This window comes from Mya arenaria, chromosome 16 (genome assembly GCF_026914265.1).
Source record: "Mya arenaria isolate MELC-2E11 chromosome 16, ASM2691426v1".
Classification (NCBI taxonomy): domain Eukaryota; kingdom Metazoa; phylum Mollusca; class Bivalvia; order Myida; family Myidae; genus Mya; species Mya arenaria.
Window position 1 is genome coordinate 52,736,393 of NC_069137.1, and position 14,253 is coordinate 52,750,645.

General features: G+C 34.6%; 1 protein-coding gene across 3 annotated transcripts in view; it reads left to right on the forward strand.

The window, feature by feature from the left end:
- LOC128222074 (trichohyalin-like) overlaps window positions 1–14,253 on the forward strand; it is a 52,424-nt gene that overhangs the window by 26,953 nt on the left and 11,218 nt on the right. For 2 of the 3 annotated variants that reach the window (XM_052930861.1, XM_052930862.1), the window contains exons 19-30: window positions 73–276; window positions 1,540–1,675; window positions 1,986–2,149; window positions 3,082–3,150; window positions 4,300–5,361; window positions 9,038–9,145; window positions 10,453–10,590; window positions 11,984–12,082; window positions 12,594–12,692; window positions 12,912–13,057; window positions 13,467–13,671; window positions 13,896–13,994. In XM_052930861.1, the coding sequence (XP_052786821.1) occupies window positions 73–276; window positions 1,540–1,675; window positions 1,986–2,149; window positions 3,082–3,150; window positions 4,300–5,361; window positions 9,038–9,145; window positions 10,453–10,590; window positions 11,984–12,082; window positions 12,594–12,692; window positions 12,912–13,057; window positions 13,467–13,671; window positions 13,896–13,994 (2,529 nt within the window). The remainder of the gene's footprint in view (window positions 1–72; window positions 277–1,539; window positions 1,676–1,985; window positions 2,150–3,081; window positions 3,151–4,299; window positions 5,362–9,037; window positions 9,146–10,452; window positions 10,591–11,983; window positions 12,083–12,593; window positions 12,693–12,911; window positions 13,058–13,466; window positions 13,672–13,895; window positions 13,995–14,253) is intronic. The other variant, XM_052930863.1, reaches the window with a different exon arrangement.

Below are 14,253 nucleotides of genomic sequence, written 5' to 3' on the forward strand. Positions count from 1 at the left end.
GTTCAAGAAACTGACATGGATACGAATACATGTTGATACAAAATAGTATTATTTAACGTTCATTATTTTCAGGAAAACTGGAGATGTATAGAGCTAGAAACAGAAAAGTTGTCCCTCCTTCAAGAATATGAAAAAAGACTTGCCATGGAGAAACAATCATGGATAAATAAAATTCTTCCTGAGGCCCTGGAGAAGGAAAAGCGCATATGGAAAGCACACACAGAGGATGTTTTGAGAAAAAATCAGGAGAAATGGAGGACTGTTGACCTTCCAAAGGTGATTATGTTAAAAAGGGAAATGTTTTGTGAAATACCATTCATTTAAGTTTAGGCCAAAAAGAAAATTGCCTTTAAATGTTTTTATCATTATTATGCCCCCCTTCGAAGAAGAGAGAGTATATTGCTTTGCACATGTCAGTCAGTCGGTCAGTCTGTCGGTAGACTAAAGCTTGTCGGAGTGATAACTTGACAGTTCCTGGACCAATGGTCATCAAACATGAAGGTTGGACCTGACCTGTAGAAGACCCCTGTAGATTTAAGGGGTCATCAGGTCAAAGTCACAGTGACATTTAACATGAAAAGGTTGTCAAAGCTTGTCCGAGTGATAACTCATTAATGCCTGGACATATAGTCATAAAACTTGACATTGAGGCTGGGCATGACCAATAGATGACCCCATTTGATTTAAGGTGTCATCGGGTCAAAGGTGAAGGTCACAATGACCTTGAATGCAAAAGCTTGTCTGCCTGATAACTCAACACTGCTCGCACCCATGGCCCTCACATTTCTTCACAACTTCACATTTAGGTTGAGGGTGACCTGTAGATGACCCCTTCAGATTTTGTGGTCAATGAGTCAAAGTTCACAACACAAGGATACTTGTTTATCTGCAAATATCAGTCATCATCTGAACATGATTAAAAACTGTGCCTACTATCCTCACACTTTGAATGGTCATAATCCTAAAACTGCCTCAAAGGTATCCAATGTCAATGACAAATTATACAGCTGTCATTTCGGTCCATGCATATTTCATTCAATTTTCCAAATATTCTAGACAACATGGCACTCAGGGGGGCATAATGTTTGACAAACATCTCTTGTCAAATATATAAACCATGTGGTTCTGTTATTTGTACAAGCAGATACAGTTTACTTAAATTATGTTTCATTCTTGGCAACATTACTGTCAGAATATTTATGTATGTATATTAGTAAACATTACAACAATACATATTCAACATTTTTACATGGTTAAATCATATACCAAAATAATGTTTTCCATACCAACCTAGCATGTTATTTTTGTCAACATGTAAGTTATGCCATTATTTTAGTTGAATTGTTTGATCAATCCAAATTACAATGTGTTTACTGACAAATTCATTGAAATTACGGTATGACAATTATTTTAATTTTATCAAATTTATAATCATGTATATTAACAATCACAGTCTTTTGAAACAGTTTTCCTCTGAAAAATATTAAATTTAAATTCATTACAAGTTAATAACATTGAACATCTCGAAATATTTATCAGGAGATGGAAAAAGTGAAATCCCAATGCTTGAAGGAGTTTGAAACCCAACTACAATCGGAACATGACCGATGGCGGGAAACAGAGATGGTGCGAGAAGTTGAGGCTGAAAGAGAGAAGTGGTACAAGGAAATTGAAGGTAGAAAACATTTTATTTTGCTTTGAAAGTTGAAGCATGAGATGAATAGGAAAAAAATCAATTTTATTTTTTGTTCTTTTATAAAACTAGGTCATTGTTAAGATAGCTTACAAAATTAATATTAAAAAAGATGAGATGTATGTAAATTCCTTGTTTAACAACATTCAAGTAAATTAATAAAATAGACAGATGGGGGAAAACTGTAACTTAGTATGTGAATTTGTTCAGTCAAGTTCCAAGTTTAATAGCTTGTTATGTGAAGGACAGACAGTTTGATCCATGTTTCATTTCAATGTATATTCTCTTCCAGGTCGACTAAGAGAGGAAAGAAACAACTGGAAGAACTGTGACCTGCCTGAAGAGATCGAGAAAGAGCGGAAGAAATGGATGAAGCTGATGGAACAGACACTGCAGAAAGAGAAAGAGAACTGGAAGACAAAAGACATGCCGGAACAAGTACAGAGAGTCAGACAGGTAAGCATGAAGATATGGTTGAAGAATAGTTTGGTTATTTTGGAACAGACGCAGAAAGTCATGCAGGTAAGATTTAAACTATAGCTGTTAAACAATTGAAGAATTGAATAGACAGGTAGGAATGAAGATATAGTTGAAGAATAGGTTGGGGATGTTGGAACAGACACTGAAAGAAATGGAGTAACAAGCTCTTAAGACATATAGATCATGTGCAGAAAGTTAGACAGGTAAGCATGAAGATAAAGTTGAAGAATTGTTAGTGTATGTTGGAAAGAAAGTGAGAAACAAGCTTTTAAGACATATAGATCATGTGCAGAAAGTTAGAATAAGGTAAGAATGAAATTATAGTTGTTAAACAATTGAAGAATTGGCTGAAGATGTTGGAACAGACAATGAAAGAAAGTGTCAAACAAACACTTACGACATAGATCAAGTGCAGAAAAACAGACAGGTAAGTACCATATAGTTGGAGAAGTATTTCAAATGGGTGAATAATTTCTAACATAGTGAAGGAAGAGAAGAATTAAATAAAGTTAAATGAACAGAAATTCCTGAATGAGAAAAGAAAACTGAAATGCATGAATCTTGGCAGAATACAGAATAGAATATCAGGAGTGGTGGTGAAACAAATACAGGTTTTATCAAAGACATTTTTTAATTACTGCAATTTACGTATATGAATATTATTGCAGGACCTTGAGGCTGAGATTACTTATATGAATAATATTGCAGGACCTTGAGGCTGAGATTACTTATATGAATAATATTGCAGGACCTTGAGGCTGAGATTACTTATATGAATAATATTGCAGGACCTTGAGGCTGAGATTACGTATATGAATAATATTGCAGGACCTTGAGACTGAGATTACTTATATGAATAATATTGCAGGACCTTGAGGCTGAGATTACTTATATGAATAATATTGCAGGACCTTGAGGCTGAGATGGAGAATAGACTGGTTCAGAAGTTGGGAACAGAAAAAGACAGACTGCAGAAGGTAAGAATGTTAACTAGTCTAAGGAGTTAAAATGGCATTCAGTCAGGGTTTATTGCAGTTAATGCACAGTTTAGAAGATATTCAGTTGTGAAAGAACTGTTGATTGTTGGGTTGAATTGGAAGTTACACAATTGATTGGTTTAAAGCAAAGTTGCACAATAGGTCTGTTAAAAGCGAAAGTTGCACAATATGTTGATTTTAAACAGGAGTTGCACAATATGTTGGTTAAAATCGAAAGTTGCGCAATATGATAGTTAAAAGCAAAAGTTGCACAATATGTTGATTAGAAACCGAGAGCTGAGCATTATGTTGGTTAAAACGAAAGTTGCACAAAAGGTTGGTGAAAATGAAATAATCTCAATAGGTTGACTATAACTGAAAGTAACACAATAGATTGGTTAAAGCAACACATTGTAACCCAAAATAATATTTAAACTTTCCAGTATAATCTTTTAAGAAAATATGATTCTAACAGACTATAACCCTTTTTGTACCATGCAAGCTGTAAAAATAGTTAAGTAATTACTTTAGTTTTTTCGAGAAACAGGGGCCTGGTTTGATAGTAGCTTGTAAATGAGTTTGTTCAATTGTTATATTGGAAATGTTCATTTTATTATTCATTTGAGAAATGTTGGGCAAATGTATATAAATTATTAATGAAAGTACTTAGAACATGATTACAACATTTTATGATATGAAATTCATCCATCAATCGCTGTAGTGGTTAGTAATTGATATAGGATCAATATCTCAATATTTTCAGACTGAAACATTAAACATTTCTGTAGATCTTTGTTATTACAGAATGTTCAAATAACACAAGTGATTGGAAATTGATGTTTTAAGAATAAATGGATGCTTACTAACATTGAAAAGTCAGGACTGAAAGATTTCAATTTCAGACTTTTGTACAGAAACTGTTGGTGTTTTTTTTTTACTGGAGATTTGCATTAATTTTTTAAGAAGTGTCTAAAATCGGATATAAATGACTTTCAGAACATTTTCAAAAAGAATTATTGTTTTGGGCCTTAATCCCAAATTCTTCGACTAAGTTTTCCTGATTTGTATTTTTAGTTATCATTCTTGTCAGGTAGTCACTGGTAGATATTACACTTGTTGTTCAAATATTTAAATGTTATCAATGCACAGGAAAGTGAAGCAAAAGTTTTAGAAGCTATCGAAGAACATCAGGAAGCATGTAAACAAGAACTAACTCATGCAATAGCTCAAGAGAAAGAACACCTTAGGGAAAGATTTGATAATGCAATTGCTGAAGAGAGGGAACACCTTAAAGAGAAGTTTGGTGCAGACTTACAGGAACGGTTTGTGAATGAGAAGAAAGTATGGAAAGAAATGGTTGACCAAGAATTGAGTGAGAAACTAGAAGTGGAAAAAGAGAAGTGGAAAAGGAAATCTGAATCAGATATGAATCGCAAGTTGGAAAGTGAGAAGGATAAATTGAAAAGTTTGTTGAATGCTGATTTTGAGAAGAAGTTGGAAGCTGAGGTGGTTAAGAGACTTGCAATTGAAAAAGATAAGCTTAGGAGCTCGTTGAGGGCGGATTTTGAGAAAAAGTTTGAATTTGAGAAGAAACTTATTAGAGAACAGTTGGAAGAAGATTTTGATGAGCATATGAAGAATGAGATTGATAGGTTGAAGGAGAAGTTTGAACAGGACGCTAGAGAAGACTTTGATCACTTGAAATCCAAATTTGATAATGAGAGAGGAGAAGAATTGGAGAGATTGAGAATGCAATTAGAGGAAGAGACACAGATGAATTTGGATAACGAAAGAGAGTTGATGCATCTGAAGAGTGATAGGGAGCTAGGAAGGAAATTGGAACAGGAGGAAGAGAAATGGAAAAATGACTTTGAGAAAGAATTGAGTCAGAAGCTGCAGAATGAGGAGATCAAGTGGAAGGAAATGATTGAGAAAGACATTGAAGCTAGATTAAGGGAAGAGAAAAGTAAATGGGGTAAAGAATTAGAAGAAGAGAAAGAGAAGTGGAATAAGGAAAAGGCAGAAGACTTGGGGAAAACAGTTAAGAAAGAGACTGAAAAATTAAGGCAAGAACTGGAGGATGAAAAGATGGAAGAAATCAGGAAAGCTGTCGAGGACACTGAAGATAGATTGAAATCTGAATTGGACGAAGATATGGAGAAGTTCAGAGTCGAAGTGGAGCAAGAGTTTCATAACAGGATTGAACATGAGGTGGGTGAAGTTGAGTTGAGTAGAGTGGAGTTGAGTGGAGTGGGTAATATTTATAGTATACTATCCTGTGTGGCTATGTTAACTACCAAAAAGAAAAAGGAGTCATTCATTTGCATGTAAAAGGTGTAAATCACTGTTATGTGAAAAGTAGTATTCTTAAATAAATGTATTATGACTGGAATAAGTTTTGGTTTATAAATCATGAATTATTCTGAATATATCAAAACATTTAGACATTGCTTGTTGACCTAAAATTTAAAAAAAATAAACAAAACTTTTGTCCCTTGTATATAACAAGTTTGATGCAAAATTGTTGATAAAATACATATATGATTATACAAAATTGCTAATGTTTAAACTACCAATTGGACACTGTATGACAATGAATGGTTCCCCTTCTTTATTTCTAAACTGTATTGTATGAAGACATTTTCTTGCTCTATTTCTATGCTAATATTGTAGTGTGATGTGGAATAACTATATTTGCTAGGAATCCTTATTTTTATCAGCGCGCTCTGACAACATTTAATCTGATAAATAGAAAGCAGTTTTCGAATGAACTTGATACATTACGAAATCAACAGTACTAAGCAAATGTATTTTTCTATCAAAAAGAAATCTGAGTCTACTGTATAATTTTCCCCCATATTTGACATATTTTAATGGCTTGTCAGGTTTTTACACAGTTTTAATGGCTTGTCAGCATTTTACTCAATTTTAATGGCTTGTCACTATTTTACACACTTTCAATGGCTTGTTGTTATTTTACACATTTTTAATGGCTTGCCACCAAATAAGACATCTTTAAATAATGGCTTGCCTATATAATGCAGATCATTAAGGGCTAATGCCCATATATTAGACATCTTTAAATAATGGCTTGCCCATATTTTTCAGATCTTTAAGGGCTTGCCCATATATTAGACATCTTTAAATCATGGCTTGTCCATATTTTGCAGATCTTTAAGGGCTTGCCCATATATTAGACATCTTAAATAATGGCTTGCCCATATTTTGCAGATCTTTAATGGTTTGTCCATATATTAGACATCTTTAAATCATGGCTTGCCCATATTTTGCAGATCTTTAAGGGCTTGCCCATATATTAGACATCTTTAAATAATGGCTTGCCCATATATTAGACATTTTTTAAATAATGGCTTGCCCATATTTTGCAGAATTTTAAGAGCTTGCCCATATTTTAGACATCTTTAATGGCTTAATCACTGTTGTATCACCTCTGTGCATGCATTAGAGAGTTTCTGTAATTTCACTATTATCTTCATTATCAATCCATTAAAACATTTTATTTATTTTTTCATAGTCACAGAATTAACTGGTTCTAAAAGGGTTGCTTTCATTATGTGTATAGATTATCTTTCCTTGCAATTAATTAAGTAACTGAAATGTAAGAGTTTTTGTGTGTGTTTTTGAATTTCAGCATTACTATTTTGTCATTTATAGATTGTCAGTGTAATGTCGTCAAATCCTAGTAAAGATCATCATGACCCATTTCATCTGGATCATTACTGCAATGATCATTTCAAACATTATGGATTGGATCATCAACTTCTTCATCCAGATCATCATTGCAAAGATCATTGACTCATCATCATTTTGATCAACATCTTCTTCATCGATTTAGTCATTGCAGTTATCACTTCAATCATGATCGTCAGATGGATCAACATCTTCTTCATCCAGATTGTCATTGTAATGATCATTTTCATTATCATTATCATATGGATCAACATCTTCATCCAGCTCATCATAGTCATGATCATTTTCACCATCATCATATGGATCAACATCTTCATCCAGATTGGCATTGTAATGATCATTTTTATCATCATTATCATATGGATCAACATCTTCATCCAGATCATCATAGTCATGATCATTTTCACCATCATCATATGGATCAACAACCATTTCATCCAGATTGTCATTGTAATGATCATTTTCATTATCATTATCATATGGATCAACATCTTCATCCAGCTCATCATAGTCATGATCATTTTCACCATCATCATATGGATCAACATCTTCATCCAGATTGGCATTGTAATGATCATTTTTATCATCATTATCATATGGATCAACATCTTCATCCAGATCATCATAGTCATGATCATTTTCACCATCATCATATGGATCAACAACCATTTCATCCAGATTGTCATTGTAATGATCGTTTGTATCATCATCATATGGATAAAGAAATTATCCATCCAGATCGTCATTTTATTGATAATTTGTAATATCATCATTATCAAATGGATCCTTTTTTTTTCCAACCAGATTATTTTCAGTTTTAAAAATATATCATGAGAAGTGTTGCTATACATTCCTAGTTGTATTTCAGCTTCACTCCAGAGTTTATAACCCACCTTTCACAAGAGTGTGTGCTGTGAAACCTCACATAAGCCTAAACAGAATTGAAATTGTTTGTTTTGCTTAAATTGTTTGATGTTTATTACTGAAGATCATTAACTGTTAAAACATTATTATTTTTTTTATTTTTTTCAGACTTGTAACATTTTATAATGTATTTAAAAATAATGATCTTACTTATGAAATATTAGCTCAATGTCTTGGAGTATAAGAACTTCCTTTTGCACTTCTTTGTACAAGGGCTTAAGCTTTAAATTTTCCACTTGGAATATCGTCATCTTTTAATTTCACTACAAATTTTGATTTGCTGAAGCATTAGAAATAGCAGTAACAACAGCAATAATGCAATGGTGTTGTAAGAGTAGTTATTTGCTTACATTTGTCACACTATTATAGACATTTCATCTGTCATCTATTCCTGTGCTAGACCTTTGAGGTTTAGTTATAAATTCCGGAAGAATTTGCATAGATACCATAGTGATAATCTGCATGAATAGGCTACAGCTAGAGACATTCTGAATTACAGTCGAAACATGCTATGTCCAACTCTGTTATCTTGGTGTTCTGATTATATATAGCTTTTTTCGATTTTTGGGGGGTTTAGTTTAGTAAGACTTTTATTGTATTTTGGTTGTATTGAATGTTCATTATCTCCAAGTGTGTCCCGAGGCCCTACGACTTTGATATGGCGAGTTTTGACTGTATTATTAATATATGTGCAAAATGTTAGAATCTTTGAAGTTGATTAATAAGAAAAACATTACAAAAGATTATTGTTTTACAAATGAAAAATATAGCAAATGTGAATATTCAAAAAGAGAAATTTAATGGAGGCCAATAAATATTCATATTAGAAATAAGAAGTTTAATAGAATTAAATATGCACATCAGAAATGAGATGTTTAATAGAAGCGATTATGCTTTTTAGAAATGAAAGTTTAATAGAAGCAAATATGCTTATTAGAAATGAGAAGGTTAATAATTAATATGAAAAATACTAGTGTAGCAATAAGTATTAAAAAAAAGAATTTGAATGTAAAATTGGATATGATATTATCTCTATGAACACATTACAAAAACTTCTTAAACAGGACATGATCATTTAGAACCTGAATTTATCAACTTTATACGAAATTGTTCTGAAGCAAAGTAGGCCATAATATGAGTTGCAGTATATAAGAAACAGTGTCTCAGACAAGAAAATAAAATGGACATAATTGTCTTCATTTTCATGTTAAAAATGACATGTTTGAGATGTATCATGCAATAATATTCGTAGGTGACGATGGCTGTGGAGGAATCTCGTGAGGACTGGAACCGAGAATACATGATGGAGATGTCCATAAACACGACCAGTGCAGAGGCCTCACAGGGGCTACTAAAAGAGGTAATAGTTGGAGATTGTCCAATCAGGATTGAATGTTTAGAGATTGACCAATCAGAAATGTGTATTCAGGTGATCAAAATAGCAAACAGTTGTAGATTGTCCAATCAGAATTGTATATGAAGAATTTGATCAATCTCAAACACCAGCTGCTGATTGTTGAATCAGGTATGATTTTATCAAAAGATTGACGAATCATGTTTCAGAACTCTTCTTTAGCTGTAATTGGAAAATACTAGAGATGCAAACGAATATTCGAATATTCGATCGAACGTTTGGTATTCGAATGTCAAAATAGGTATTCGAATATTCGATATTTTTGATGAAATAATAAATTAATACACTTTTTGCCTACAACTGTCATCTTCGTCTGTCTTGTTTTTACAACGACCCCTAATGCCATAGGTGTGAACTTGATGACACTATACACGCGTCATATCGGATATATCGCCGGGAACTATAAACAGTCCCCGTAATTTTGCATTTACTGGCTGTTAGACAAGTGACATAAAACACATTCCAATTATTTTGGGTACATTTAAATGACCATGCCAATTAAGGGTTTAAGAGATCGGCCTTTATACCAATGTTTTGTCTTCACTGCTAATCAAGCTTGGCGATATTGCTCAAATCGCCTTGATGATACGAAGGACATGTGCTAGTTATGTGCTTAAAACTGTTTCCTTGTTTTCAATGTAACGCTCTTGCATACAAAAATTAACTGAAAGTGTTGGCTTAACGTTTAAGGATATATGTCCTGTATTGTTGTACAATACCTAAGACAAAAGCGACGTTTAGACATTGTGTCGTTTTCTATAAATATATTTCGTAAACATCAATCCCAGAACGAGGCTGCAAGTCCCACGTTGGCGCATATCGTCATTTAACCGGGACAAACGCAATTCCCTGATCTTATTTTGCATTTTTTACAAAAATGAACGCAGAGGTTTGTTTTTTTGTTAAAGATATATTGCTTTTTCTTGGGATATATTTTGTAAATGGGAAATTCAGAGGCTAATTTGTGGAACAATAAGGGTCCGTCGCGTGTACCGAATACGACCGAGAAGGGTAACAGGGCCCCCACTATTACTTTAGTGAATAATAATAGTTTACTGCAATTCTTAAAGGTTCATTTTGGTGTTCGAATATTCGAATATTCGATCGAAAGAATTACCGAATATTCGAATATCACTTTTGCCATTCGTTTGCATCCCTAGAAAATACATTTAGCTGCAGTTGCAGATTGTCCAATCAAAATTGCTTGAAAAGGAAAGGGAATATTACTTTATCATGAATACTCTTCTTTGCAGGAGATAGAAAACCTGAAACACCAGTTGCAGATTGTCCAATCAGAATTGCAAGACAAGGAAAAGGCGTGGCTTAAGGAGAGAGAAGATATTTTTCTACAGAAAGACCTGGAAAGAAGACGGGACTTGGAAAATCAACAGGTAAATTTGCTGCATATCCTAAAAGCTTATGTTAACTTGTTTTGCAGTATCAATGTTTTTTATGCCACCCTTAGAAGAAGAGGGGTTATATTGCTTTGCACATGTCGGTCGGTCCATCCTTCTGTAGACCAAAGCTTGTCCAAGTGATAACTCAACAATGCCTGGATCTATTGTCATCAAACTTAACATTGAGGCTGGGCCTGACCAGTAGGTGACCCCTATTGATTAAAGGGTCAAAGGTCAAGGTCACAGTGACCTTGAATTCTAAATGGTCTAAGTGATAACTCGACAATGCCTGCACCCATGGCCTTCAGACTTGACCTGGTGGTTTTGGCCTGACCAGTAGATGACCCTTATTTATTTTAGGGGTCAATGGTCAAGGTTACAATGACATTGAATGCAAACTTAACAATTCCTGGACAATGGTCATCAAACTTGACATGAAGGTTGGGCCTGACTAGTAGATGACCTCTATTGATTTTAGGGGTCATCAGGTCAAAGGATAAGGTCACAGTGACCTTTAATGCAAGAAAGGTTGACAAAGCTTCTTCTAGTGGTAACTCAATGGACATCAAACATTACATGAAGGTTGGGCCTGACCAGAAGGTGACCCATGTTGATTCTAGGGGTCATCAAGTCAAAAGTCTAGGTAACAGTGACCTTGAATGTTAAAAGGTTGTTCGAGTGATTACTCGACAATGCTTGCACCCATCGCCCTCAAACTTGACTTGGAGGTTGGGCCTGAATAGAAGATGACCTGGATTTATTTGAGGGGTCATCAGGGCAATGGTCATGGTTTCAGTGACCTTGAACGCAAAAAATATTGTCTGTGTGATAACTTGACAATGCCTGCACCCATGCCCCTCAAGCTTGACATTTAGGTTGGGGGTGACAGAATATTACCTCAGGGGTTTTGAGGTCATAAAGTCAAAGGTCAAGGTCACAACTCATATTTGTCATTAAAATTAAGTCATATTTACTTATAACCTGCTCCTAAGATGATACATGTTTATCTGCAAATATCAGTCTTCATCTGAACATGATTAAAAACTATACCTTCTTTCCTCACACTTTGAATGGTCATAATCTTAAAACTGCTTAAAGGCAACCTATGTCAATGACAAATCAACTGTCATTTCAGTCCATGCATATTTCATGCAATTGTCCAAATATTCGTGACAACATGGCGCTCAGGTGGGGAAATTGTTTTCTCTCCAGAATATGATTAATATGATTGCCTGCATACTTAAGATCATTTTATGTTTTTGACATTTCATGGATCAAGCAAAAACATGTACTCCAATTATTTTCTTATTGCCAATATAGAATGGTTGCTATGCAAAGTTTCATCAAGTGTTTTTCAAGACCTACACTTGATAATTTCTGCTTTCAGACAAAGACTGAGGCGGAGTACAGACAGTTTCTGGATGAGCACAAGGACACGCTGGACAAAGCCTTGAAAGCTGCCCGGGAACAACATAACCAGGACAAGGTAGGCTCAGTTAGAAAAAGTTATGTTTTAATAGCTTGTCGCTTAAAAAGTTGAAGCAAAAACCTGGAATGTACCAACAGAACCGGAAGTAGAATGGTGCTCTTGTATTCTTAAAAATGATATGTAGGATTTACGCCATGTTTTTACAAGGCCAGGGTGCTGCAGATAAAAGATGCAGACTGCTAAGGGCCAAAAGGGCCAATTGTGTGGGTCTCACCGTCTTTGAAGAATTTGAAAATTATGAATTTCACAGAAAATGTTAGGAATTGTGCTTAATGAAATTATTATTACGTTTTAACTGCCAAACATATCAAGTTTGTTTGAATTTATAATAATATCTTAAGATTTATTCAAAGCAAAAGAATGATTTGATTATTTTAAGCATTTAATTCTATGAAGGCAGAAGGGTGCACATGCTTGTCACCACAAGGGCAGATGGGTGCAACCAATAATGGATGGTGCAGCACTCTATAACTCTTTAGCTGAAACCCTTTAACATGTATATTTGCAGGCTGAGTTAGAAGGAAGATTTGACAACCAGTTGAAATTACTTCAGGTTAGAGAAAAGTCCCTCCAACAACAACTACAACAGGCTCTGGACGGTTCTGAGGCAAGTGATGCTTAATGGATTATATTTGACCTTTTACCATTGGTGTGTTTTCAGGGATTTCTATTACAAAGTTACACAAGTCTGCTATGACGATTAAATTGTACAGTTAATATTCCTAAAACTTAGGCTATTTTTAACATGTCAGTGCACAGTTGTTGTGTTTATAAGATTTAAAGCCGTGCTATGACTGGGTTATTCATTGCTTTGCCATAATTTCAGGATCACCATGAAAACCTTGCTGAGCTTGAGAAGGAGAGAATCATGTGGTTTGATGAGAGGGACAGACTTCTTCAGGATATAGCTGATAGGGACAGCCTGCTGGGAAAGGCTGATGTGCATCTTTCAAAGGAGGTTGATAAATTGAGGTGAGTTCTAATAAATGATAAATTACGAAGTGTAGCAAAATTTGAAAGATTTAAACTAAGAAGACAGGGACAGGCTGCTCCAGGATATTGCTGATAGTGACAGCCTGCTGGGAAAGAGTGATATTCATCAATTTGATAAATTGAGATGAGTAGTGACAATTGATAAAGGTGAAAGTGTAGTAAGATTAGAAAGGTGGAGACTAAGAAGAGAGGGACTCTAGGACAAAGCTGATAGGGACAGCCTACTGGAAAAAATTGAGATCTTACTTCGTGAATTTTAGGAAATGCAAGCAGTTTTCTAAAGATTTCTTGGAGCAGAGATGAATTCCAGGCAAGATCTCTATACTTTGAGAATGAAGAGAAAAGGGTTTAAATATAAAGATTTAAAGAACTTAATGAATATTTTCAGGTCTGAACTGCAAGCAGCATACCAAAGACGTCTGGAGGCGGAGATGACTTCTTTCCGACAAAAGATGGAGTCTGAGTATGCCAGGGTGAATAACTCTGAACAGAAGGAGAAACTGCTGTTGGAGAAACAGCTGAGTGAGATAAACACGGAGCTGAACAAACTGAAGAACCAGCTGCATGATGAGAGGACGAAACATGGCGATGAGGTATGGACTAAACGCATAATAAATGGATATACTTTATTGAATAAAATGAAGTAAAATATTAGACCAAAAAAAGTCATAAAAAATATTAACCCTGCAAAGAATTCTTTGTAGGTTGGAAACTAAAAGTGATCAGTCAGCTGGATGTTGAACTGAAGGAAGGTAAGGCTCTATAAATGGAATATACATGTATAAGTTCAATGTTACATAATTATTATTTCTTTCAGATGAAGGACATGAAGCAGAAACTGAATGAGATAGAGAAGAAACTAGAAGACCACAGTCGACTGGAGGGCGAACTGATGAAGGCCAAGGAACTATTGAAGGTATGTGAACTGGTGACATGTGGCGAACTCGTAAGTGAAAGGTGATTGAGGACATGTTTGACATGTTAGCATTGCTATTGTGAAAAGTAATCAATTTAATGTAAAAACATAGCCTTTTCTTGAAATGTTGGCTGTAACTAGAAAACCATTCAAAATATTAGCATAAAACTTGGTATACATGTTACATTGATGATATAATTCCGGATCAATCCTGAAATGAGGACTGAATGCTTTCAATTTCAGACCAACATACGCTTGT